Raw genomic sequence first — 26,791 nt, 5'->3', positions numbered from 1 at the left:
AAACAGTTCGTCTTTACGTCGTCTGAAGTGTTTTAGGAAACCAAAACGGAGTAGGTATTCCCCCCTTCGCTGTCGCCGTCTCCTCATGAATACATCTTTTTCTTCTTCAGTGACCGTGTTTTAGTATATCTTTGTCACCCATTGCAGCCTGAAAATCTGTTTTCTGACTTCTAAATTAAATATCGCTAATTTCTCTAAGCAGCAGGTGAGATAACTATCCAGAAAGGGAGGAATTTACCTGCTGTTTCACTGTAGTTTGCACTAATAGTTTTTACTGCAAATAGTTTTTCATGAGCCTTTTTTTTTTTTTTTTTTTTTTTACATATTAAGGCTGAGCTACCCATATGAGAAGCTGATGCAGAAAATATAGTCGATATATGTATGACAAATGGAGCCCCACTTTGTTTGCATTGTAAAGGAGAGGGGTACATTCTCTTCATTCCTCATGTCATGCACACTCAGTGTAATGCAAGCAGAGCTTCATGCCGCCTCCTCTTCTCTCTCCTCCAGGTCTAACATGCTGCCCAGACTGTTTTCCTGTCTTCTGATTTCTCTGCAAGTTCTCCTGCTGCAAGGCATCAACGCTAACAGCCCCACTGCACCAGCCAGCTCCTCGCCTCCTCCTCTGGGTGACCCCAGCTGGGGCCTGGGTCTGCGCTTATACAAGGCCATCCGCTCTGGTTCGAGCTCAGTAAACACTCTCTTCTCCCCTCTTCTCTTGGCTTCCTCTCTTGGAGCACTGGGTGAAGGCTCAGTAGGTAAAACTGCCACCCAGATCCAGGAGCTCCTTACATCTTCATCCCCCTCCAAGGCGACTGGAGAAGTCGGGGAGCTTGTGTCTGGGTTGCTGAAGAGCATCACAGAGGCTAACGGGACCAGCTTTCAGCTGCACGCATCTTCAGCAGTGTTCACGAAGCAGACTCCTGCAATCAGCCAGGCCTTTGAAAAGAAAAGCAAGACCAGGTTTGGGCTTCTGCACCAGACATTGGGAAAAGGAGACTCAAAGGCTGACCTGAAGCAGATCCGTGACTGGGCTAAGGCTGGCCTCCGTGGGCTGGAAGGTGCTCCGTTGGAGGCAGAAATCAAGGCTAAAGCTGGAGCCCTTATCCTGGGAAATGCCCTGCACTTTAAAGGTTTGTATTAATTCTATTATAAAAGTCCAAAATGATCCAAGTGACCCAGCATAAAACAACTCTACAATGTAAATATGCCAATATGGTGCGCTTCCAGTAACACAACTGTTAGGTTGCAGACATGCAACACATCCGCTACTCTGAACTGAGTGAAGTCAGTTGGAATTATCCAATCTGTCCATATTGGATTTGTTTTCCCCTTTTGGACAAGAGACACTAGAATGTGAATCTGGCATGCACATGCACCATTTTTAGTGTTCAGACAGCACTATACCCACTTGAGGTTGTGTGCCAGCACAGCCACCTGTGTGCAGAGTGCATGTCTGTGTGCATGAATGTGTCGGACTCCAGCTGGTGGACACAGTGGATAAAGGATGATTCTGGGGTCTATCACTGAGAGCTTATTCATCTTCCATTGGGGGGTGATGTGTCATCTTAAATAATTGAGTAACAAGTGTCCAGACTTACTCCCTCGGTGTCATGCCTAACATCTGTGCTTGGAGCGCTCCATGGCTGCCGTGGCACAGCTTGGCTCAGTTCTGTTCTTTGTGGCAGCCTGCAGTCGTGGAAAGTAGTCAAATGTTTTGCTGCAAATGCAGTCAGAAGCTCCATCTGTGATTTAATGGTTGCATCCCTGAAACATAGCCACATTATCCGTAGCCAATGTTTATTGTAGAAGCATAAATATGTAATTGAAGGTGAAATGTTCATTTTTGGGGGATGTTAGATTTAAGTTTACCATGAGGCAAAAAAAAACCCAAATTTGTATTTGTGGTAACTTTTGAGGAATTTAATCTGTCATCTTTCTCCATCCCAGAGTGCAGGTAACGTTTATGTGACTGCTGACGTAGAATCTTATTCCTGTTTGCAGTCTCCACAAAGGATTAGTACGCGTTAAAATGATCCTTCTGTTTCGCTTGTTCTTTCTGTGCCGTTTGTCTCCCTTTTTTTTTTTTTTTGTTTTTGTCATTGTTTATCACGCATCTTATCTACCTCCGTTGTCTCCTCTTCCCACATGTCTCCCATTCACATCCTTATCGGCGTCGATCGGCCTCTGTTCCTTCTGTTTCCCCCTGCAGGTATTTGTTTTATTAGGCTCAAAAGAAAAAGGAAAAAAGGCAACGGAGCTGAAGTGAAAAACAGGGTGAAAACAGAGAGACAGCCCTCCAAAAATAACATTCTCTGACAGACAATGCAGTGATAAGCAACTTAATTAATTTTCCTTGTTTGATGTTTTCGACTCCATTATGAAATTAGTTTCTCTGTGAAGCGACCCTCATTGGTTCGTTCATTAATTTCGTGGAGGAAATATAAAAATTAGATTGTTCAAAAAATTGAAGTACGCAAATTAGGTTATTGGAAATTGGATTTCTTCGGTTTTCATACAAAATTTAGAGGTGGTCGATTGTTTGCTTTTTCTTCTCTTCTGGTTTTGTTATAACTTTTTTTATTTGCTTTAAATTTTGGACTCACTAAAGTAACATAAAAATGTGATAGTAGATTGTTTCCTGATACATTGCCAGAATTTCTTTGGCACTAAACCGGTATCTGTACGGACTGCCCGTTTTTTTTGTTTGTTACATTCTTGTACTCTTTAGTCAATTATTGAAAAGGGGAATTTAGCGGGGGAATAAAAGGCAAAAAAAGCTTTTTGCCATCCCTCCTTCTCTGGGCTGTACACAACTTTTAAAGAAAGGGAAGGTCAGGGCCAATTAGTATTGGAGCATGTTTGTCGTGAAGACACACTAAAAGCAAAGAAAATGGCAAGAGGAGGGAAGAGAGAGCAGAAGAGGGAGCTATGTCTGGATGGGAAGAGGATAAATGAAACTGGGGTAAAAGAGACGGGGAGAAAGTAAAGAGCGAGAACTGAGAGAAGTAAAGAAAGAGAGAATGGCCTGCTGAGAGGCTGGAAGAGATTGACAGACTTAGTGGAAAGGCCTGCTTTGGGATTTCCAGTCCACACTGGTTAATTAATTCAGGCTTTGTTTTGTTTTAGAGAAACAGTGGCGACAGAGGAAGAAAATAATATTGTGAGAAGGACAGCAGGAGGAAGGACCAACAGAGAACTGCAGCAACATGGGGAACATGTCCCTGCATATTTAACCTCCAGTAATAGCTTCTGAAGTCCCTCTATTGCTGGGAATCAAAAGTTGATGAGGGGAAGAGATGGAGCCAGTCAGCCCCATCGATCCCTCTCCACATTTTGCTTTAAAGTTTTATAGTGACTGGGAAGTAGGGGTGGGAAAATCCAATCGGAAAATTGAATATCGGGACTTTTTGCTTCGCAATTTTTCAAATTTTTGACATTTATATAATTTTTATTGATCTTTTTGCGTGTCTTCTTGGGCATCATAGAAGCAGAATGATGGTCTGGCTACTGTGTTGTTTTTTTCTAATTGAAATTAAGAAAAATGACGAGCAAAAAAAAAGTTTTGTCCATTTTTTTTTTGGTTTTAATCTACGAAAAACAGCAATATCGGAGAATTGTAAGAATCGCAATTTAAACCGAATCAGCATCCAAAAAAATCGGAATCGAATCAGGACAAAAGCATATAACTGGGAAGTGTGAGAGCTTTGGCTTTCTGAGCCATGCAACTGTTTTTGTGTTCTAGCGTTGCAAACCCGTAGCGGACTTGATCATTTCTACAGACTGCAATCGCAGATTTGCAACGTCGCTGCGCAAAAACTCTGATCAAAACGATGACATGATTTTAGCGACGCAGTTGCCACTTCAGGTAACCTTCAGTACGCTGCTTCAGAGTTCCTGTGGGATGGTGTTTCTTCCAGAAATGGGATCAGAGGAAGCAGGGTGTGAACATGTTTTGATATGATTTGTGATTGGCTGGGGTGCAGAAAATGGTTATTTCTATGTATCAATCGATTAACTGCTGGTCATTTATTGCATCAAGAGTAAAGTTATTTATGTGAAACTTAATTATCAGTTTAACAAATAAAAGAAACTGCAGATAGATTTTCTACATGACTTTTTAAAAACGTAGAAGACGAAGGTTTTGTCATTTTAATGTCCAACCGTGTTTTTTACCTCGCATACTTGGCTCAGTGTTTAAGTCCTGACTGATTTATCTACCCACTTTCCATAAAATTACATCCATGTGTGCATAGTCTTAATGAGGCTGGTGCTTCTTTCCTGAAACACCAACAGAAGGTCAAAGTGGCTTGAGGTTTCCACTGCCCATGGATTCAAATGATATGTTTTTTTTTTAGTTTTTTTTTTATAAATAATCTACTCTGCACGTCAAATCGTATCACAGACATGATGGTATCTGACCCAGCAAACACACAACAGCTAATCTGGACAGGGAGAACTTTATGCTGGGTCGCTCCTGTAAAGTCTAACATCATCCCCAGCCTGACTTTCCAGCCTCTAAGGCAGCTGGAGGACTGCAGAAGACGTTGCAGTCCCTATACGATTATTGTGCTTGTGCTCGTGTTGGCAGTACATTTACAGTACCATGCAAAACTCTGCAGACACCCATTATTTTCCCATACTTTGCTCCAAAGCAGCCACATTTTTTTTTTTTTACATCATCTTGAGCAACAACTCTACAGCTTCTCAGAAGATCTAAAGGTTTTATTTCCTCATTTTCAGTCCCATCTTTATACCTTAACTTTTTCAGAGGAGTTTACTTTTTTTTGTTTAAGCCACTTAACACTGACCCTGGAATCATCCAAGCTTTTTGGAAAAAAGACATCTGACGCAAGATGAGCCAGCTACACATCACATATTAACAGGAACCAATTTAAAAAAGTATCTTGAGGCAGTTTATTACTTGCAGCCTTCACAAAGACACATAACGAATTGTCATTTCTTTGTTGTATCTATTAAAAATGTGAAAGGTGGCGCATGCTGGCAGTCGTAAAATAGTATTTTTGAATTAACAATGTGATTTCCAAACTTGCCGCAGTGGGTAGCTTGTTCTGAAAAAAACAAAACAACAAAAACGGACAAAATTAACAAGTGGAAGACAAAAGTAAAGCGTTGGGCCTTTAAAAAAAAAAAAAAGAAAAAAACTGCCTCCAGCAGGTGAAAGAACTTTTATTTATCCTTCAAGAAGCCAAAGAGAGTTTCTTCTGAAAAATAAAAAGACATCAGACTGTTGAAGAAGAAAGCTGGTCGGACCACAAACGATCCATTAAGTTTGTTAGAGCTTTTAAAACTTTGAATTAGCCTTTTGTGCTGTAAATGTCCAATTTTTATTGGAACATGTAAATGCATCACTGGAAGTCGTTTTTGGAGAAGCGGACCCCAGCAGATGCCAGCACTGTGGACAGTTTTTACTTTCTTTATCACGCTGAGACATCTGCTGTCATGACTTATGATGTGAGAGACATTTCTTTCTTTCTTCGTCGACAGCCACTTCTAAGTGGTGTAGAATTTATAGTCTTATCTGTCCCATGAATGTAGCACAATTTGTAGATGTCACAATGTGCTCTGGGAATGGGGTGGGTACTTTCTGTCTTCAGATCAGATCAATAATCAGCAGTCAGAAGAAAGGATGATGTTGATGATCTTTTCACTGAGCGTGGGTGATAAGAAATCTTTAAACTTTCACGTCGGCAGTCGAGGTATGTAATCATTATTTTGTGGCCGCGCCGCTCCTTTTGTATTGTTGAGTGCTGTCATTTTCCCAAACGATTAATCAATCATGGCGATCATCATTAGTTATACCTTAGATGTCGTTCACAGAGAGCGAAATGGGCGCGAGTCATAATCTGTCGACCTTCGTGCTCCATCCAACGCGCCCCCCCCCCTGCTTTATTGAAGGGACCGGCAGCTTTGAGAAGGTGTTGTGAGGTTATTACAACAGTAATTCCACTGCTTTCAGCCCCCTTTAAATTGACAGCTGTCAGGGGGTTAGCAGGGCCAAGTGGGACGTGTCGAACAGTGAACGGTACACGGCGACCTTCAGTACTTTATAACCATCTCGCTGAAGTGCTTCACTTCAGCAGCTTGGGGAAGAGTTTTTGTTTTTTAATGGGACGTACATAATCCATGATCCCTGCTCGGTGTAAGGTAGGGTCACTGAACGTGGCCCGTTTGTATTCACGGCTGTGCTCACTTTTTCTGCTCCCCCCCCCCCCCCCCCCCCCCCCCCTTTGATTTGTTGGTTGTTTTGGTCTGTATTAAATATGTCTTTGTGCGTTCAGGACTGTGGGAGAGAGAGTTCAGTGCGGAGACCAAGGATCGACGCGTCTTCTTGGGGACCAAATACACCAAAGTGGTGATGATGCACAGAGCAGGTAAAAAGCAAACAAACAACCCCCTGTAGTCTATCTCTATTGCTCTCCTGCCAGTAAACAGATACAGCAAAATGAATTCTGAACATCTGCTTCCCTCCTATTTATTCCTGTTTATTACTGTAGCTTATGATTTATTTAGCAGGCTTTGGATACATATATATATATATATATATATATATATATTATGCATTGAAACAACAAAGCAGAACAGATATCTGCAGTGAAAGCAGTAAAAGATTTTGGACAAATCCATTGTTTTCTTTTTAATGTTATTTATAGCGTCTTTTTCACTGCAGGAGAAAGTTTGTTGCAGGTTGCCTTGCGTTAATGTCTGAGACTTGTTTTCCGCATGATTTGGGGGGTGACAATTCAAGTGGTACTGAATGGTTGTGGAAAAGAAATGAGTGTGAACCAGCTTGGAACAAGAGAGCTGCTGTAATCAGACATTAAGAAAGTAAAATGCAGCTCTCCTCGACTCTCTGATCTTTCCTGAACTCTGTGCCGGCCCCCCTCCTGCTGTCTCTTCCTACAGGTTTGTACCGTTTCCATGAAGACACTGACAACATGGTACAAGTTCTGGAGGCACCTCTGTGGGGAGGCAAGGCCAGCCTGGTGCTCCTGCTGCCCTTTCATGTTGAAAGCCTGGCTAGGTTAGACAAGCTGCTGACCCCGGAGCTGCTGTCAAAGTGGCTGGAGAAGACCAGTGTTACCAGTGTGGCCATCTCAATGCCCAAGGCGAACATCACCAGCACGCTCAGTCTGCAGGTTAGTTGAGAAAATGCTGTGTTTAGGAGAGTTCAGAATAACTGGTGTGTTTTAGCTTTAAGAAACAAAAAGACATGCATAGTAGATTTAAATGGCCAACTTTATACTCTCTCAAATATGTGGCATATTTTTGAGATAATAGATGGAAATTAGCCTTAGGCTATAATCTGGCCTGTTTACATTTAATATCTTACCAAATGTTCATTAACTAGAAACGTCCTGTCCAAATATACAAAACTCAAGCTGGCAGGAAACGCGGTTTCTGATTCTGACAGCTTTGAATTCCTTCGAACTGCTGGTAGAAGATTGGGCAGATTTTTACCTCTGAGAAGGAGGATAAGAGTCACTGTGACACCTTGTTTCATTTGAGAGTCACGTCTTAAAGACATTTTCTTGATTTGTTTTGTCGGCACTTCTGCCTTCCCCTCCTGGGATGCATGCTACTGCAAACAGGATGAACATTTTTATTTTTTTAGCTCTGAAAAATCCTCAAAGTGTGAAGTTTTACATCCCGTCCAAATGAGACTCATGTGAAAGCCATTTTGATTTAACTTCATTTGTGTGTTTGCTATCTAAGGTGACATCCAGATGTATAAGCTTTGGTCCTTGTCTTGGCATTTGCGGTTAGACCAACAGAATGAGTGGATATCTACAATGATACAGTGGAAAAATATGTGATATGATGATGACTAGGGATGGACTGGCCGTGGAACACACTGGACATTTTCCCAGTGGGCAGACATGACTGGCAGCACTTCTGTGGTCCCTGTTCCTGAGTAATTCAATAGTCTAAATAGTCAGCACAGAACCTTAGATTCCTGACCCGATCCATGAAACACATTAACCTGCACCACATTTGTTTGTTTTCTTAAGTGACACCAGACTGAACCAATAACCCCCGGCTGCAGCCTGGAGAATGGGGCAGGGCTGGATATTGGGCGGGGTTGGACGTCCAATGGGGATGGTTGTATGTCAAATGGGCGGAGTTGGATGTCAAATGGGTGTGGTTGGATGTCCAATGGGCATGTTTATGGTTAGGGTTAGAGTTAGGGTTAATCCAATCAAAATGTTGAGGACGTCCAATCCCGCCCAATATCCAGCCCTGCCTCATTCTCCAGGCTGCTACCAAGACCCTCTTGACTGAACCAGTCAGATACTTTAAACCACTGTGCAGCTACTTGTCTGAAATGAGGAGAGGAAACAGAGAGGAGGCGCAGAGAAGCTGTGGCTGTGTCCAAATGTCCACACAACTCCCTTACCACTCATTTACTGCACAGGGCTACACTATATATATAAAGAGTGCTCATTCTGTTGGATATTTGCTTCTCTTTGCGGATCACGTGACTACCAGCTGTCTCCACAGCAACCACCATGCGTCACTCCATACCAAATCCAAGCTCATGAAAATATTTTATCTTATTTTGTATTTCATTCTTTGTTGGTTAATTAGTCATCAAATAAGGATATAAAATGAATGATCTATAGTTTATTTTTAACCTGCTTTGACGTTATGTCAGTTGCGCCACTTTGAGCTCCTGCCCACTTTACTAACCTGTCTAGTGACCATTGATGCTCACTCCTTTACAAGATGCCTTGTGGGTAATTCTGAGTGCACTACTTTTTTCTCTGTGGACATTTGGCGTGACCACTATATAGGGTCGTATGTAGGAAATAGGGTGGATATTTGGACACAGCGTAAAAGAAAAAAATTCAATTAAAGAAAAGCCGATATTAATTCTCACATCAAAATCCAGTCTTTACTTTCATAAAGTTTGTTGACGTTTCCAGCAAGAGAACAACCTGTTAACTAGTTATTTTCAGTGGTTAAAAGGGCAAATCTCAAATCTTAAATTGAGTTATTTTATGTCTTCCAAACTAAATCATCCTATTGAAAATGAAAACATTATTTTTAACCATCAATCATCAACATTAACAGTGAGTCAGTACTTGTCTGATTGTCTTTATTAGCCTATTTGTGATTGGTTGTACGCTGACAATTTGCCAATTTTGGGTGAAAATGAAGGACTTCTGTGTTGCTGTTGATGGACAATATACAGAATTAAATAACTTGTCAAGAGTGTTCACATATTTAGCTTTTACGATTGTTGATACGTTATACTGATGCAGCTGTTTGATTCGAAAGTCCAATAATTCTGAACCTGACTGAATCATAATAGAGAGGGAAAAAAAAGAAAAATCTCCATTCAGTCTGTTGTTGAAACTGGTTAAAATAAAATGTCCAGAAGAGAAGAGCAGACAGAGACGCTGTTTCTCCACTTTGTCTGGACACAGTTTTCATCTGATCCATCATTTCTCACTTCTGTTCTGTTTTCTTTCTCCATCAAACACAAACTAGAAATGCTGCTCTAACATTCATCACTCTGCTACAGTATAAATCTTTTTTTCATGAACAAATGACACTCTTTAAAACTATTTAATGAATTAATTCTCATTGGTTCCTACTAACTGTTTGGTTTTGGTGTTTTTAACAAGCTTCTCAGTTTTTATATTTACATGGAAGACAGCATTGAGATCTGTGGTGTTTATGATCGTATATGGATCAGTCTGGTTCAAAGTGCCTCCAGTGATGATGATGATGATGATGATGATGATGATATGACTTTGATATGAAAACAAATACTTTGGTATATTGCGTAATTTCAGGTGCATTAACATGGGCGTTCTAACATCGTTCTACTTCTGCACTTTTTTAATGCTGGTTAGTTGTAGAACGTGCACATAATCCAAGCTTCCTCTAATTGGAATGCAGCCTTCATTAATACAACTATACTTGTCATATTTCTTTTTTCTCTTTTTTCTTTTGTATTTGGGGAAAAAATTAAGCTATTTCATTACATGTGGCTCTTTCTGGCAGTGACTGTATTTTCTTTCAGTTAACCAGCATTTACAGTCCTAAATCAGAAACAGCTGGCACCACATGGAAAAATGCAGAAAAAAGCAACACCAGATATTTCATTTTTTGTCTTATTAACTTTATTTTATTCATTGAAAATCACATTTGCTTAGCAACCTGTGATACGATTCAGTTCAATTCAGCTTTATTTATATAGCGCCACTTAACAACAATGTTGTCACGGGGCACTTTACATACACGAATCAACATACACTTCAGGCAATACAAAGTTTGGATGGTAGCAATGTAGGGTCAATTATCAATAATAAAATTTATAAATAATGATGCAATTTCAAACATGTGACATAAGAGGTGATTTATCACTGATGTAGATGTGTAACATACCAAGATGGAAGGTGGAAACGAGTTAAGGCTAAATAAGGCATCTTTTGTTAATGTTTTTTACACATGGTCCCTGATAAATAAACGCTTTGGAAAAAAAAGATTGTTGCTTTGAGGAGCAATTAATGCTTAGATTGTCTACAAATTTGTTGAAATGTTTAATATTTCTCTAAGATTGGAAGGTATTTTTTCTTTTTTAATCATTAGTCATATTCTACAATGATTTAAGGATACTTAAATTCCAGTGCATGCAAAGCAGAAAGTTCCTCGGACTGCACTGCATCAAGATGCATCATTTATCAGTAGCTGATATAATCTCATTTTAATGCAGCTAACGTGTTCCAAGGATTGCAGTGCAGTGACATTCACAAACACCACTTAAAACTTTGCTTTATGGCAGCACAATGAAAGTTTAGAGCAGCATATACTTCCTTTACAATATGTTTTTTATTGGATGACTATGCATTCTTCAATGCAACTATGTAAAAGTACATTCTGCTGAAGAGGAGGAGGGAAGGAGTATGAGCCTCCTGCCTGCCATCTGGATCATTTAACCAACAGGAAAAATCTTGAGACAAAATTCTGGAGAGCTTTTAAGTGAAAAATGTTGTAAAAACAAAAAAACACACACTTTACAGTGTGTTTACTGCAACAAAGGGACACAATAACACTTGAAATGTTTCATTGCTTGGTATCCTCACCACTAGAAGTGCGGTGAGATGTAATGGCAGTGTGGTTAAAGCTGTCCTGTCCCAGCTAGTGTTGCAGACTTGAAATGCATAAATGAATGTATATTAAAGAATGAAATTAAGTTGGGTTTATATTGGGTTTATTCTATTTGAAATGAGGTTAAAAAAAAAAAAAAAAAGAAAAAAAAAAAAAAAAAAATATATATATATATATATATATATGTATATATATATATATATATATATATAGATATATATATATAGATATATATATATATATATATATATATATATATATATATATATATATATAAAGCAAATGTAGGAATTACTACTTTATTTATTCTTGCTCAACCTTTTCTGGTGCTTTGAAGTTGTTTGTGATTTCATGATCACTTCAAACTCTGCTAAAGTGAAGGTAAAATTGACTTCTGCTCCTTGCTTTTATTATTTCTCTTCTTCCTTTTAGTTTTATTGTACTTTTTCAGTTATCATAGACCAAACCATTAGGATTCTTCTGTACATATATACTGAAACACTCATATTGACGGAAATTATTTCAATTTTTGCTTGCAAATATCAGGTGTTGGTGTGTATGCACAGGGGAGGCGTGGCTGCTGACACTTTTAATACCATGCAGAAGTCAGAGGAAGTGAATACTGTACGGCTTCCATTGTATTGTTACTGTTTCATCCACCCCTTGTATCCACTCTGCTTTACGTTTCAGCCCACGTTGGACATTTGTCTCATCCAGTTGTCCTGATTTTTCTCCTTCATCCAGCTTCCTTTGCTTTTCTGCATCTCCTTTATTCTCTGCTTCTGTTCTGATTGGTTCCTTTTCTCAACATATGTGTTTTTATGTGTGAACAAATACGCTTCTCTCTCCTCACTTAGTTTGATCAGGTCATCTCTCTGTCCTTGTGTCTTTTTCTTCTGCCTCCATGTTGTTCTGTTTCTTACTTGTTATTTCTTCCTTTTTTTTTTGTCTCACATGCATCCTACACTGACTCTGACCTCTGTACCTTGTCTAGTTTCCTGTCTGCTGCCTCCACTGTCTCCTCTACAGGTCTTTGTAACAGCAGCAGTAGCCTTTTAGATCAATGCACAGATTCGGACTTTGCTGAATTCAAAAGTTCTTGCTTCCCACCTTGTGTGGACCTCAAGTGGCACACATAGCATCTAACAGCTTTCATCAGTGAATTTAAGCCTTGATGCCAAAGTGCTACGAAGGTCCAGAAGATGACCATGACCTGTAACCCCTCCGTAGGGTCCCGGAGCCCTCCCACAGACCTGCTTCTGCAGGAGCCCAAAGGTTATGCCACATCCCAGCTGGTAGTCTGGCTTTCTGCTCCTGTTTCCTCCAGAGGCAGCAGGTAGTTGGTCTTAGACAAAAAAAAAAGAGACCAGAAGGAGCATCAGGTAGACAAGCAGCAGCTTAGTGGCAGCTGATGCTAATGTGATTGTGTGTGGAGTTTAAGGTTAATACAGGCCAGCCAGGAGGACGTGTCAGGCTGCACACTGTGGGCTTCAAGTGCTGGACTGGTGGAAAGGAGTGTTGTTTTTTTTTAAAATAACAGTTTCTACAGCAGGTGCAAGAGAACATTTGTTCTTAAAGATGCGTGAAGGCTTTCTTACTAATAATGAGGATATCCTGCTGAGTGAATCATGCTCCAGTTTAAATTTATTTGTCGTTTTCTTCTCTTAAAATACTTTCAAACTGCTGCAGTCTTTAAAATGCCTATTAGACTGATTATAATTAGGGCTTTCTACTCAGTTTCTCGAAAAACTGCAGCAGGTGCAGATTGAAAATACTTTTCTTTCTAAAGGATCTTTGGCAAAGCATGCAGAGTGCACGTGAAATTGGTAACTGCTAAGTGTTTTTTTTTTTTTTTTTTTTTTTTTTTAGTAATTCACATGAATTACTACCTAATAGGAATTTCTAGTGTTTTTTTTTTTTTAAACCAGCATGCAAAGGAAATGCCTTTTTAAACGTTGAGAACTTCATTAAACTTTGGCATCTTAAAACTTTGAATCTCCAGTTTTAAAGCCATTTTAATCAGGTCAACATTTAACAAAAGACAAAGTTGCTTAAAGACATTTCTGATGTATATTTGGAAGAAATGTTTTAGTCTTTCTCTTTAAGTCGCTCATTTCTACATGTAGCTTTGAGTTTGAATAATATTTAAATAAATATGTGCCTGAAACAGACTTTTACTTGGTAAATATGAGCGTTTATTTAGAAAATTTGAATTTTGAAGAAAGTTTTGTTCCTATAAGGCAAACTGCAGATTAAGTCTTTACTTACGTTGTAGATGTGCATATAAGAGCAAGCCACAGTGTGATATGTTCTGATATTGCATTCATTGCGTTCTGTTTAATCACATAATTTTCTTTACTATCATTTTCTCTATCCATCTCTCCGATAGTTATTTCTGTTGATGGGTTCCTCTCTGCTTTAGAATTGAATTCAACTCGGAAGATGACTAATTGCTGTGAGACTTTTTGTAGACGTGATGGCTGACAGCCATTGTTGGAGTGGGCAGATGAAGTCAGATTTCTGCGTTCTCTTCAGAAGCCTCATAGATAAAAATGCAGCTTTGCGTCTCCTTAAACCTGTAGGCAAGGTAGTTGAAAAGAAACTAATCATTCTTTTATGTTAACATAACTTCAACCATCCATCTTTTCATTCATTTTCTGCCACCCCTCTGGTGCCAGGTAAAGTAGAATCAAACTAAACTATCATCATGGGGGAATTAAGAGGGAAAAGAGCAGCACAATCAGCAGCAGATATTGTGAATGACGAGACTCAAAGCTCAATGACAATGTGATATTCCACATGATTGGAATATAATACAGAATGCTAAGTTTTTGGTATCTTTAGAGTTCAGGAGGAGAACAGCCTTTTGGGACAAAGGTTGCTGTCCTTCTCTGGGTCTTTCAGGCTGGACACCGCAACCTGCAACCAGATGGCAGCAGCTCAAATGCTTGAAAGAGAGTGTGTAAAGTCCTCAAGAATGGGGCCAACCAGGCCTCATGCTTGCTTCTGGTGCACAGTGTTCAGGTGTTGGGAAGGAAGTACAATAATCTTAGAACACACTTTCACAATATTGTGCAAGTGGTTCCTATCATAAAAGGTGATGGAGTGATACCAGCAGCATCTAGAGAAAGCTAAAACACGTTGAATGAATGAGTTGTAGAAAGTCAGTAAGATGTTATTACTGGCAGAAAAGGAGTTCAGTTTCCTAAGTAGGAACATTCACCGATGACACTTCCTCAGGATCCCCTCAGTGTGAAAGGGAGAACCTCGGTTGGTTGTTGAAGGTGGCACCCAGGTATTTGTACTCCCTTTGACTACTGGAAATGGTCAACACCATCTCTTTAGTTTTACTGATGTTCAGCTCCAGTTGGGAAGTGTTAGTTCAATTCAATTCAACTTGATTTATATAGCGTCAAATCACGGCAATGCCATCTCAAGACGCTTTACAGACAGGAAAAAAAAACATGATGAAAGCCAATTCATAATAACTTAATAGGGAAACCAACAGATCGAGTTGGAGGCTCCAACTGATTTGCTATCAGTAGAAGCAGAGATCCCCCAGACACGGTACCGAGGCATTTCGAAGCAAGTCATCTCTCCCTTCAGTCTTGGATTTGTTCAGAAGGCTCCCAGTAGGACATGTCTTAAGACACTTCTCCTGGCAGACATCAGAAACAATCCTTTCCAGACGCCCACCCACCTCAAACAAACTTGGGTGATCACAGCTGCAGTTGAGAAAAGACTCATCTCATCTCTTCTGGTCACTATCCATTGCTCCTGACCACTGGTGAAGGTTAGAATTTAGATCAGCCAGTAAATCGACCCCCGCCACACACACACACACACACACACACACACAATCCTGGAATAGACCCAGAGATAAAACTGTCCTGTTTGGGGCAGCCACACCCTCCCAAGCATTGATGGATCTTCACCAAAGTTTACCGTCCTTTCTTTTATCCATCCTCACCTGCTCGGCCTCTAAACTTTTTGTGAAGTTGTGCCTGGACACTCTCGGAGGGGTGCTGAACAGTAGCTGGTGGAATCGTAGATGAGCAAGAAAGTCATAGTAAGCAGAAAAGAAAGATTAAGAAGTTAGTTGGACCTGACAGATATAGAGGACATGCCAGTAAAACTCATTCCCCCCAGAGCTGGGTACTCTGACTGGAACGTATTACCATGTCCTCTCCATACGTATGTGGTAACATCATCATGGACTAATGAAATCCACTTTGCCCTCTTTCTAGTATGACAAACATCTTTGTCGAGCTTTGCTGCCATGTTATTCTGCCAGCCATGCCCTGAAGAACAAGCTTCTGACATTAACATTGTCAGGATGCTCTGGGGAGGAGGCCGTAATCTAGTACTAAAGCTTGAAACGGCTCCTTTTGACACAGCCATGGCTCCGCCTGAGAAAGAGCAGAAATCACGCTGTTGCACAAATCCTCTTTTGTTCTGCAGGATAGTTTTCCAGGCTAGAAAGAGAAAAAAAGAAAAAAAAAAACTTTTACTAACGTAAATAGCTAAAAGTGGCCGTGCAGCGCTCTCATTATGCAACCAAATTATGGATAAGAACATCACTCTTTAGGCTCCTCATTGTCTGACTCATAACAAGCTGTCTCCCTCAGTTTGCTCTCTCAAAAAGAAGTAGTACGTTTAGGGAATCTTTATTAAAAAAAAAAGCGCTAAAGCCCTGAAACAAATCCCTGGCCCGCTCGTATCTCGTCTGTCTGTGCAGCCCCCTCTAGCCACTGACAGCCTGCCTCATCTTCTCTGACGGTCATTTTTCCAATTGGGTCAGGCAAATAATTGCTCATCCCCGTGTGTTAATACTGTTTACCACTCTATCAGTGCCTGGGATGGCCATGGACTCCTGAGATTAGAGGGCAACATCTGGACAAACAGATGATCGTAGTAGTGTGTGCGTGTAAGCCCCAAACACTTGTGTCCTGAGTGCATGGCAAATGAGAACAAACCAAGTCATGCTCCTTTGAGTCATGTTGAGTGAATTTGTCGTATCCAATGCCCCCATTTCCCCCTTAACCTCTGTCTTTACTGTCCTATCAGTTGCAGGGATCTAAATCCTTTTTCGTAGGTCTCACATGTGCTTCTAATATGCGATCTCTGAGCAAGTGGACTTCAGCTCTGCTGACCTGAATAAAAGTGACATTCGGCAGGATAGTGAGCTGGATAGGTGTGTGTGTGCGGTGTGTGTGTGTGGGGGGGTGTAGATCAATTGCTTGGGGACAAGGGAGAAAGGCTAACAAAGATCTAAAAATAGCCCTGGATTTTAACTTTTTTTTTTTTTTTCTTTTTTGTTTTTTTTTTTCTTTTTTTACTTTCTCCCAATTTGTGATGTTTTCCTCCAAAGGGCACATTGCATCGGGGTCTGCATCCAGAAACAACCAGAGGTCACTAATAAATGACCCTCTTTTTCTGATCCTCTGCTGACCAGGCCACACACACACACCCATATACACACTAATGACCAAGCTTGAGCTCGGTTCTGGCCGTATCTCCTGTTGGTGACTAAGACAGATGAGTGTGCACCAGAGAGCTCACTCAATCATAGCTAATGAGGTCAAAAGGGCATCAAATATTTACAAGAGCACACTCTGTGGTGTACAGTGTGGAGGGGCAGCTGTTTTAACACGGCTTCCATAGCCCCGCATCATATGAATTAATCAGATGCATTTCATGGCCATTTGTTAAACATTTCGTTGAAAGCCAGGACTTCTTTTTGCTTCTTTTTTCATGGTGATATGGTATAAAAAGAGGTGTGTGTGTGTGTGTGTGCAAAAGAATGAAAGAAACTTGGAGCATATTGAGCATGTAAAATAGGTAAAAGCCTTTGTAAATAAACAAGTAGGAGTAAAGCTGATGATGCTCAATAAAGGGATGGAGAAGCTTTGAAGTCTTTTGCGGTGTGAAAGTCCGGGGTTTTTGTTTATTTATTTTATATAAGCTTACATCAAACTTGTCCGTGAAATGGAGCTGTGATGATGCCACAGCATCCCTATGAACCACCCACGCAGATCAGTAAGGGCAGTATTGAACTAAGCAGAACATGTCTGTGTTTGTTTAAAGTGGCATTATCTTAAGAGAATCATTTTCGGAGTGTTCCTGGTAAACCAGATGGAGCACAAGGTGTGAGCTGTGCAGGAGAGGTGGAGGTAAGGCAATTTTCATCCCTAGTTTGTTATCATGATTGGGCTGATTATAATCTTGATGTAGGCGCCCTGATTGATTGGATCTAATTTGTTCCAGTCTGGGTCAGTCAGTTTTCACAGTGTGGCGGCACATTAGATGTTTAAACATACCACGTGTGGTGCATGAGGTAGAAGAACTGAACTTGTTTGTTTGCAGAGGAATTTGTTGCATAATGATTTCTAAATGATTTTTGTCACGATTTAATGTTTTTGTTGTTTTTTTTAAAAATCAAATGCATGTTTTGCAGCACTGCTCTGAAGGTGCATACTGGCACTTTTACTTCTGCACCAGTCATGGACAGACCAGATGTAGCAACAGTTCTTTCTTTTTTTGGTGCTGGCTCATGAATATTATTATTATTATTATTATTATTATTATTATTAACGATAATAATAATAATAATAATAATAATGATAAATTACTGGACCTTTGCTAATGTAACAGGTTTTTGTTGCCTTGTCATCTGCTACTGATGTACAGTACGGCTTCAAATATATATGAATAATATTATTATTATTATTATTATTATTATTAACGATAATAATAATAATAATAATAACGATAATAATAATAATGATAATGATAAATTACTGGACCTTTGCTAATGTAACAGGTTTTTGTTGCCTTGTCATCTGCTACTGATGTACAGTACGGCTTCAAAGATAAATTTCAGTTGTTACTGGTGAGAAATAAGTGTTTACTTACTATAGTTATGATTGTAGCATGGAATGGAATACATACGTTAAATATAAAGAGTCTTAGTTGGCCAGTATAACCTTTTAGGTACTTGGAAAGGAAACTAAGTAAAATAAATAATTATTTACATATTTATTTGTCATGTTCCGCCGTCTTGTATCATTGGGTAAATCTAATTTTAAAAATATGCTGCATGTTTTGCTCTTAGATGACCATATATATTTGTGTATTATGATTGCTAGTCTTGTCTGACTGAGTTTGCCAGGTGAACTCAGTCAGACAAGACAGACTTAGCTTTGGAAGGAATTGTTTTGTGATGTTAGCTTAGATCAGGTTCAATCCTTTAGATCTAGCATCCTAAAACTTTTAGATGCAAACTTTGTCCAACACACTCGAATCAAATTAATATCTCATTACCAGACCACTGCAGAGCTGGCCATGCACAAGAGGGAGTTAAGCTATTTGATTCAGGTGTGTTGGACAAGGGTTGCATCCAAAAAATGGAGGATGGTATCTCTCAGGGATTGAACTTGGGAACCTTGAAGACTTGAAACAACAACCGTGAAGACTTCTTCGGTTGTTGTTTCAGGGTGTTTGGCAATAAATCGCTGCATTATTGCCACCTTGTGGTGGTAGTTGAGCATTGCTCCCAGATTTTCGTTAAAACTAGACACATGAAAGAACTGCACAAACTAATTAATTTCTTATGAATGAATTATTCAAACATTTGAAAGTCATTTCTCATTTACAGTTTAGATATACTCAAAAAGTTTGTCAAGTTGCCATAGTTGCACATTGTGAGACTTCTTCCATGTTAATACACTGGTAAACCTTTAAGGTCCAGAAGTGACACTATGGGGTCATGCTTTGCAATCCAATCCAACACAGTGCACATCTGATCTAGCATGATTATTTGACATGTGAGTAAGAGCAGTTTGACTGTATAAAATTAACTATCTGTTTCCATAGTAAAATTTAATGAGGCTGAAGTATTTTTCCCGGGAAGATTTCTTCTACAAACTATAGGTACCTGTCAAATTAAGGACACTTCCTCTGTAGGAATAATCCTTTCGGCCAAATTCTTCTGAGCCAAATGGTCGTTCCATGTAGTGTGGGTAGATATTAACAGAATATATGTTATGATATTCTTCAAAATTACACCAATTCATGTTCTTTGAAAGTATATTTTTTCCACGCATGAATGGGTGTTAATCATTTTTTTTACTGATTGAGAGATGAATTACAAACTATTCCCATTGTAATTAGAATATACATTGTACAAAAAAATAAATCAATTTTTCGATCAGAACCCTAAATATTTCTATCTCCAGAGATTTTTACAAAACCATCTGAATTTATCTATTGGGATGGTGTTTGTTACCACTGAACAGCACCTTTAGCGAATGCACCTGTACATGTGGTTCGTCCAATGCAAGTGTCCTGTAATTTGTCAGTTTTTACCCATCTTACTTTCATACATTGTTGGTGGTTCTTTGCAGCTAAAGTGGTTTAGCAAATTGACAAACTTAAGTTGTTAGCATAGACGCCAATTTGGTCCATTTCAAAGTTTTTAACCATTTTCACTACAGGTGCTATGGTGCATGTATGTTTAGTTGTGCATTGATGAGAAAGTTCCCCCTCAAACAATTTCCTGCTGTGCCACATTCCAAACATGGTTCAGGCCTGTGTTTCTTAATTACAATTCTCAAGTACAGGGGTAGGCAAATCTGGTCCTCGATGGTCACAGTCCTGCAACTGTTGGTTGTTTCCCTGCTGCAACACACTTGACTCACATCAGACTTAATTTAGCAAAATGGTGCAGAGCTTGACATTAAACTCTGCGCCATTGGTTTAAGTCAGGTGGTTGTGGTGTAGTTGCCCACCCCTGCTCGAGTACCGCAACCCAGCGTGTTTTAGATGTTTCCCCTCTTTAACACACTGGCTAGCAATGCATAACTCATTAACAGGCTTTATGAGGAGGTTCACTTATCTGATCAGGTGTGTTGGAGTAGGAAAACATCTAAAATATGCAGGGCAGTGGCACTTGTGGACCAGAATTGAGAAGCACAGGTTTAGACTATTTAAACTGGTAGTTCCTTAAAAAGTAATATTTAAAAAAGATTTTCTGTGAACTGGCATACCACCCTACTTTAATTTAATACTTCTGGCAACTTTATAGTTGCAACAAACATGCATTGCACTAAGGTCAATTTTTCTTCTGCCTGCAATATTTCGAATGGGTGCAAAAGAGGTTGTGGATGTTACATGAAGAAACACAAAGGCATCCTTGAAATGTCACAGAATGAAGGACTGAATCCTTTGAAGGGTCCTTGACATAGCAGCAGTCCTTTGGTTAGATGCAATGATTGGACACCCAAGAAATGACAGCCGTTAAGGATCTTTCCTTGACTCCAAGAGCCTCCTTATGAGTTCATCTCAGGCTTCTCGCCTCCTACAGAGCCTGAAGCAGCTGTCGCGCACACTGTGTCACTTTGTCATTCATACATTCAATATCAAAGCCCATAAAATCTTAAAAACACAAAATTGGCAGAGGGCTATGTCTGTGAAAACATCAAAATCTACGTTAGATTAATTTGTTACTGAAGGGTTTGATACAATCAATCAGTTTTATTTAGAGACTCTCTGACAGCAACCCTGGAACACTGGACTCCTCTTCAATCCACAGTATAATTTATGTTTTGTCCTTCTTTGAATCGTGTGACTGTAGATATTAAGTCAGCTGTCAAATTGTCAAGCAGTTCCCCAGCACTGAAACATTTACCATAAATTACTGTAGTAATAGCGGCTTAAAGATGACAAATCTCCATGAAGCTGTAGGCACTAATCAATGAAAAATCATTTATCACGCTGTGATTTGTTCTACTGATTGAACAATTAGTGTGGATGACTGTTGTAGAGCTGGAACAATGTAACAATCTAAACCTGGACTCCAAAGAGTTTAAAAGGGAGGTTTATTCTTTCCTTTTCCACACAGTTTTACAAAGTGTCACATTTCATACTGTATGTACGAATGTTTGTAAAAAAAAAACAAAAAAAACCACATACTTGTGACATGCAGCTAAATATTTAGAGATTAGATGACAAACGTTTACTTAGTATCAATCAGAAACTGTAAACTACATCATGTTTTATCTGTATGTTCTCATATTCGCCTCCAGCTGCATTCAACTGTGTTTTATCCTCCAAGGTTACAGCTGAATAGAAATATTTAAAATATTTATGCGTTATGTTTTATTACTCTAGTGCAATTCAAGTTTTATTATATATGAAAATAATCATTTAAGCTGAGCAAATGATGAATAAGTGGATGATATGTACCTTTGTCAGTTATATGTGTTGAACAGCATTAGCACACATTTTTATTTCTGACCAGTAGAAATTTAGCTTTTTTTTTTCTTTGGAAACGGTCGATGTCATGTATAATACATGTATTAAGTGTATGACTACAGTAGTTCTTCCTTAGGCTGAGATCTGGGAAGTTCATTCATGATGACAGTGTTGCTGTGTGAGCACTTAGGAACATCCGTCGTTATGCACATGTACGACACAGAAGTCAAGAGGGTCAAGTCATTGTCTGACAGATGAATGCATAGTCTGGGAATGCCTTTACAAATGCCTCCACAGTACTTTGTAGGATAGAAAACAGGCATGAGGCTGGTTTTAAAAAAATGGGGGGGGGGGGGGGGGGGTTACAATAAGGAAGTATATGTACAATAGATATGAAAAATCATTGTATTCATTTTATAGACTTAAACTAGTTTTGAAAGCACAATACACAATACTCCCTCACTGTAAATGTGAACAGGACTGGTTGTATCTGCGATGGACTGATGTACCCTGCTTTTTTTGCCAGTCAGCTGATGGATGGATGGATGGATGGATGGATTTTTAGCCAACTAACCAGTATGCCAGTTCAACTAAATGATAACCTTAATGATCATGTATTGGTAACAGTTACTTACTAAAACCAGATCTTAGTGTTTATCTTAGTTAAAACAAAGTGATGGACTTGTTTAGTAAAAGGAAATAGCTGGCAAGTCACTTTATTATTGTTGTTGAAAATTTGGCAATGGTTGGCTTCTGAAATTATCTTCAATTTTGCCAATTTTGCTCTGAATCTTGCTTCCAGTCTTAAATTCCATTGTTTGCTTGTTTGTGATCTCCTCCAAGTGTAAAACTTTCCCTTGCTTATCTTTTCTCTAATAATTGTCACAAGAATTAGCAAGAGATTCTGTCTTTGATGGATGTCCATTTCTGTTTTGTACAGGGACCGGAACGTTTGGTTTCTTGCAGGATTAACATGGAAACAAATATATTTAATTGTACCTTTGGGAATTTTTTTTACTGCCAACACTGGAGTTCCAAAAAACAATAATTGCAATTTGCAGTTTGTAGATATAAAAACTCACAAAGGGCAAGTCAAGAAAATAAATCTGAAGAAATGGTAACAAGTGGATTTTTAACTACACACAAACAAGCAGGGTATTTTAGTCTACCTGCTTTCTCATTGGATTTTTACAATCAAAGTGCACCATTTGTCTGTGGTAGCCTCTCATATATGTTCATCACAAGTCCTTTCCTAGTTCAGATCACATAGTTTGCATGCAAAACCTAAAAAAGAGCAGTATTTTGCTGGAGTTTCCTTTTTTTGATCTATTTCTATTCTTTCCTTTTTATTTTGCCATTATAGGAGCTTTCTTATCTTTTTAAAATCTGCAATAACTCCTCACAGTGAGAGCCATGTTGGGTCATTACTGCTAGAACATGTCCCCTTAACAGCCCCCACAGGTATGTTCAAAAACACGCTCAGTTTGCGTGCCTGCAGCTTGTTCCATGGTCCTTCAGGCCTGGTTAGCCATCACACTGCTGTAGGCCAAGTAAGCCCACTACACAGCACACTACACACACACACACACATACACAAATATTTTTTAAAAAAACACACACACACACACACACACACACACACACACACACACACACACCAGCTGACAATGCCTGTGGATGCTGTGTGCAAGACATCAGCAGTCTTCCCAGTGCTGTTCCATCTAAGATTCATGCGATGCGTCAGTGAGAAAGGGCAGCCAAAGAGCACCTCCCAGAGGTTCTGTCCCCGTATAATGCAGTGCCACACCTCTGCAGGGCTCCTCTTACATCCCCTGTCTACCACACCGCCTCAGGTTCCCTAAAGTTTTACACTTCATAGCTTCAAATGACAATTAGGCCTTTTTTGTTGCTAGAACAGCACCTGAAGCACCACTGCAGGCCAAGTAAGTAAATAACGAAGAATGAGGATGGAAGCTGGAAATAGCTTTTCCACAGTCACATATTTGTCTCAAGCACCTTTAGGAATACAGCAACTTAGGTCCATTTTCTCATTAGACAAGGGATGAAAAGCTTGAAGTGCGGACCAACAGTTTCCAGAGTACTGCGCAGCAGCTAAGAGCTGTCAGAGAAGAATGAGGTTGGGTGGAAGAAGACTGAGTTAGGAACAGAATGGGATAAAGCTGAGGCATGTTAGGCAGATGAGGAATGGGGATGCCAGGCAAAGTGGCAGAGCCGTAGAGGAAGACAGTGATGTAGTGGTAGAGGGTGGAAAGAAAGAAAGGAAGAGTGGAGGAATAATGGATGAAGACAATGGAAGTGCATTAGAGCTGGAGGTGGCATGTGTGTGTCCCTTAGGAAGACGGGCTTTCTGTGATCTGCGTGTGCATCCACTTATTTCATGTTTAGATATTCGCTGCCACAAGTCAGTGTCCTTTTAGAGATTTTCATTTTTCTTGGCAACCTTTCCAAACAGTTTTTTTTTCTAATTGTAGGGGAAATAAACCTAAATAAGATGCTCAGTGAGGCCCATAGAGTCTTATAATTCACCTCATGGGTTTTGTTTTTTGGTATGTCTTCTCTTTGGAGGGGGTCTAACCTTGAGAGGAAGTTATTTGGACAGAAACTCTTGACAGAATGAATAACTATTAAATATTTTCCACCTGAGACTAATTGGCTGGACATTAAGGGTGCATTCACATCAGGATTATCTGTTAGAGTTGGTCCAACTGGGCTCAGTTGACCAAGATCCCATTCATCCCTCATTTCGGTCAAACGAGCCAAACTATTAGAAAAGTATATCCCCATTCTTACCAAAGGTGGCGCTGCACTAGTATTTAGCAAAAGAGGACAAGACCTGCGTGAAGAAGGAAACTCCGTTGTGAGCTAAACATGGAGCTCGAAACAATCGCTGATATGTTTTTTTTTTTATTTTGTCTTGTGCAAGTATCCTGCAGAAATACACTGCAACAACAGATGAGGCAGGATGCAGGAAGTGACTTTTTTTTTGTTGTCCGCTTCTGTTATTTGGTTTGCTAGAAATGGGCCGGGACCTGCGTTTGCAGGCGGACCAGATACGCTTCTTTGGTCCAAGTCAGAATTTGTTTGTCGCATTTACATTTCCCCAAACGACACAGACTTTATGAGCAAACTGGCGAGGATTAGAAAAAAAGCTGATGTGAATGTGTCCTAAAAGCCTTCAAAGCCTTTTCACGTTGACAAAACTGTAACAGCTGTTTGTCAAAGATGATTTCTGATGTCTTTCCTCCTTGGAATTTACTTTTAAACCTGTCAAAGATCATGTTATCCTTTTAATAAAAACATTTTTCTTTCTGTGTACAAAATATTGTATATTATAATTAAAATGTGGTTTTAAGGTGTTTTTTGTTTTTTGTTTTTTTTTTAAAATTTCTAAAAAAATGATAGCTGAAGCACTTGAGACAGAATTGATCTGAATGATTTATTGTAATATGCCTGTAAAAGATGGTCCCAGTGAAGACTTCAGCCAGCGTAAGCTCCACCCATGGCAAAAAAATCATATTTTCACCCACCCATCTCCCCATCAGCTGCTAGCTGTGGCCTTTTGAACATCCATTCGAGTCCACGCATTCACACCCACACATGCTCTCATGTGGCCCCCAGAGAAGCCTGTCACTGTGAGTGGCCCTCTGCCATGGGAGGATAAACTACCTGTCATGGCGACGACTTTCTGTGGAATTCATATCAGAGGCGAAACAAAGGAGGCTGTGAGGTCACGGGGCATCACTCTTAAATTATTCATCCTCTGCTTCCTTCTTCCGTCTCCTCTTTGCCTGTCGCCTACTTTGTTCTGCCAGCTCACAACAAGGGCAACTGTCAGCCTCTCCCCAATGTTTCCAATTTTTTTTTTTTTTAGATGCAAAGTAAATAAACGTTCGAGTAGAAAGTGAAGCCCCGGTAGAGAAGTTAATTGTTTGCTGGTTTTGCAGCGTGTGTTAAGCTAATCTTATGATGGGGTTCAGGAGAGGCAGCGCATGTCCTCACTTCTGTCACAGCATCATGAATTTTTAAAATATTCTCCTCCTCTCACTCGTTGTTTGGTCTCTTGGAGTGCATAACTGATCAGCATCCTGGCAGCTGCTTGTTTGCATACACTTACTGGTCATCTCGGAGTTGAATAGTCTCTGGATTCAAGAGAACCAACTAAAGCCATGACTCTTTGTTTTTTCCAATTTCAGAAACAGCTATCCTCTCTGGGCTTGATCGATGCCTGGGACCAGAAGGTGGCCAACTTTTCTGGGGTGTCAGAGAAGGGGAAAGGGAAGCTTCATCTTGCTGGTGTACTCCATTGGGCTTCCCTGGAGCTGGCTACTCAGGCTGGGAAAGAGGAAGCAAAACTGGAGGAAGAGAACATAGCGCAACCAAAGCTTTTCTACGCTGATCACCCCTTCATTATCTGTGTTAGGGACAACACAACCGGAGCCTTGCTGCTTATTGGAGCTCTCGAGCACATGGAGGGGGAGGCCTTTCATGATGAATTGTAAACTCGCACCTCACTTTTTGTCTTTTCTTGTCTCTTCTCCTTCAGACGTTCCCTCTCAGAGTCTCCTCACTGGTTTCTAAAACGAGACATTGTCATTCACTGTGGCATGCTATCACAACAGACTATGCCTGGCTGTCATGCACTGACACTGCAAAGTCTTACTCCGACTGACACAACACTGCCATACCCGACACTTACACAGAGCAACACCTACGTCTGCATGTATAAATGATCATACTTTACCAGACAGTACTGAAGACGTGACGGGTAAAGCAAAAAGCTCAATGGCGTTTTCTGTTCCTACAGGTGCGCCCACTCACACGTACGCGCACATTCAAGAACTCAGTGATCAAGTCAACACAAACCGACAAGCGAGACACTGACAAACGCTAGCACGCCGACAAGCAGATGCAGCTCAACCAACACAACGTCCAGCAGCCTGAGCAGAGAACTTTAACAAACACAAGCTCGCATTGACGCCTCCCTGGCAAAGGAACACCGGGCCAGGTGTGTGTGTTGACCGACAGATTGAGGGTGACCGTGTGGCCACTCTCTGAGCTGCCAGGGACCTGCGCCGAGGTCCCCTGGGCTGCATCTGAGGAAGAATGATGGATCAGCCAAGTGCTTATTGATGAGCCAGCTTGATGCTAATGACTGTAATGCGTTACAGCGCTTGTCAACAACGCAGGGAGGACGGGAAACCTTTTAATCTCCTAATGCCATCAGTGATCAGCAACAACATTCTCTTAGGAACAAACATGACTGAACATTTATGGCTACAGTGCAACACCCTTATCTTTAGAATGATTACAGGAAGCTGAGGATGTATTGATTGGTTCATTTTTTAAGTTAAATAATCCTGTCTGCCTTTTTGTT

General features: G+C 40.1%; 1 protein-coding gene across 1 annotated transcript; it reads left to right on the top strand.

Annotated features, from left to right (window-relative positions):
• Positions 1-517: 517 nt before the first annotated feature.
• Positions 518-25,916, top strand: serpinh2 (serine (or cysteine) peptidase inhibitor, clade H, member 2; the record flags this gene model as incomplete). Its single annotated transcript, XM_079257565.1, has 4 exons — positions 518-1,133; positions 6,303-6,395; positions 6,928-7,160; positions 25,611-25,916. 4 exons carry the CDS (start codon positions 518-520, stop codon positions 25,914-25,916), a joined length of 1,248 nt encoding a protein of 415 aa, XP_079113691.1.
• Between the last annotated feature and the right edge of the window lie 875 nt (positions 25,917-26,791).

This window comes from Telmatherina bonti (genome assembly GCF_933228915.1).
Source record: "Telmatherina bonti genome assembly, chromosome: 18".
NCBI lineage: Eukaryota > Metazoa > Chordata > Actinopteri > Atheriniformes > Telmatherinidae > Telmatherina > Telmatherina bonti.
Note: the sequence above shows the minus strand (reverse complement) of the source record. Positions and strands in the feature narration are given on the sequence as shown.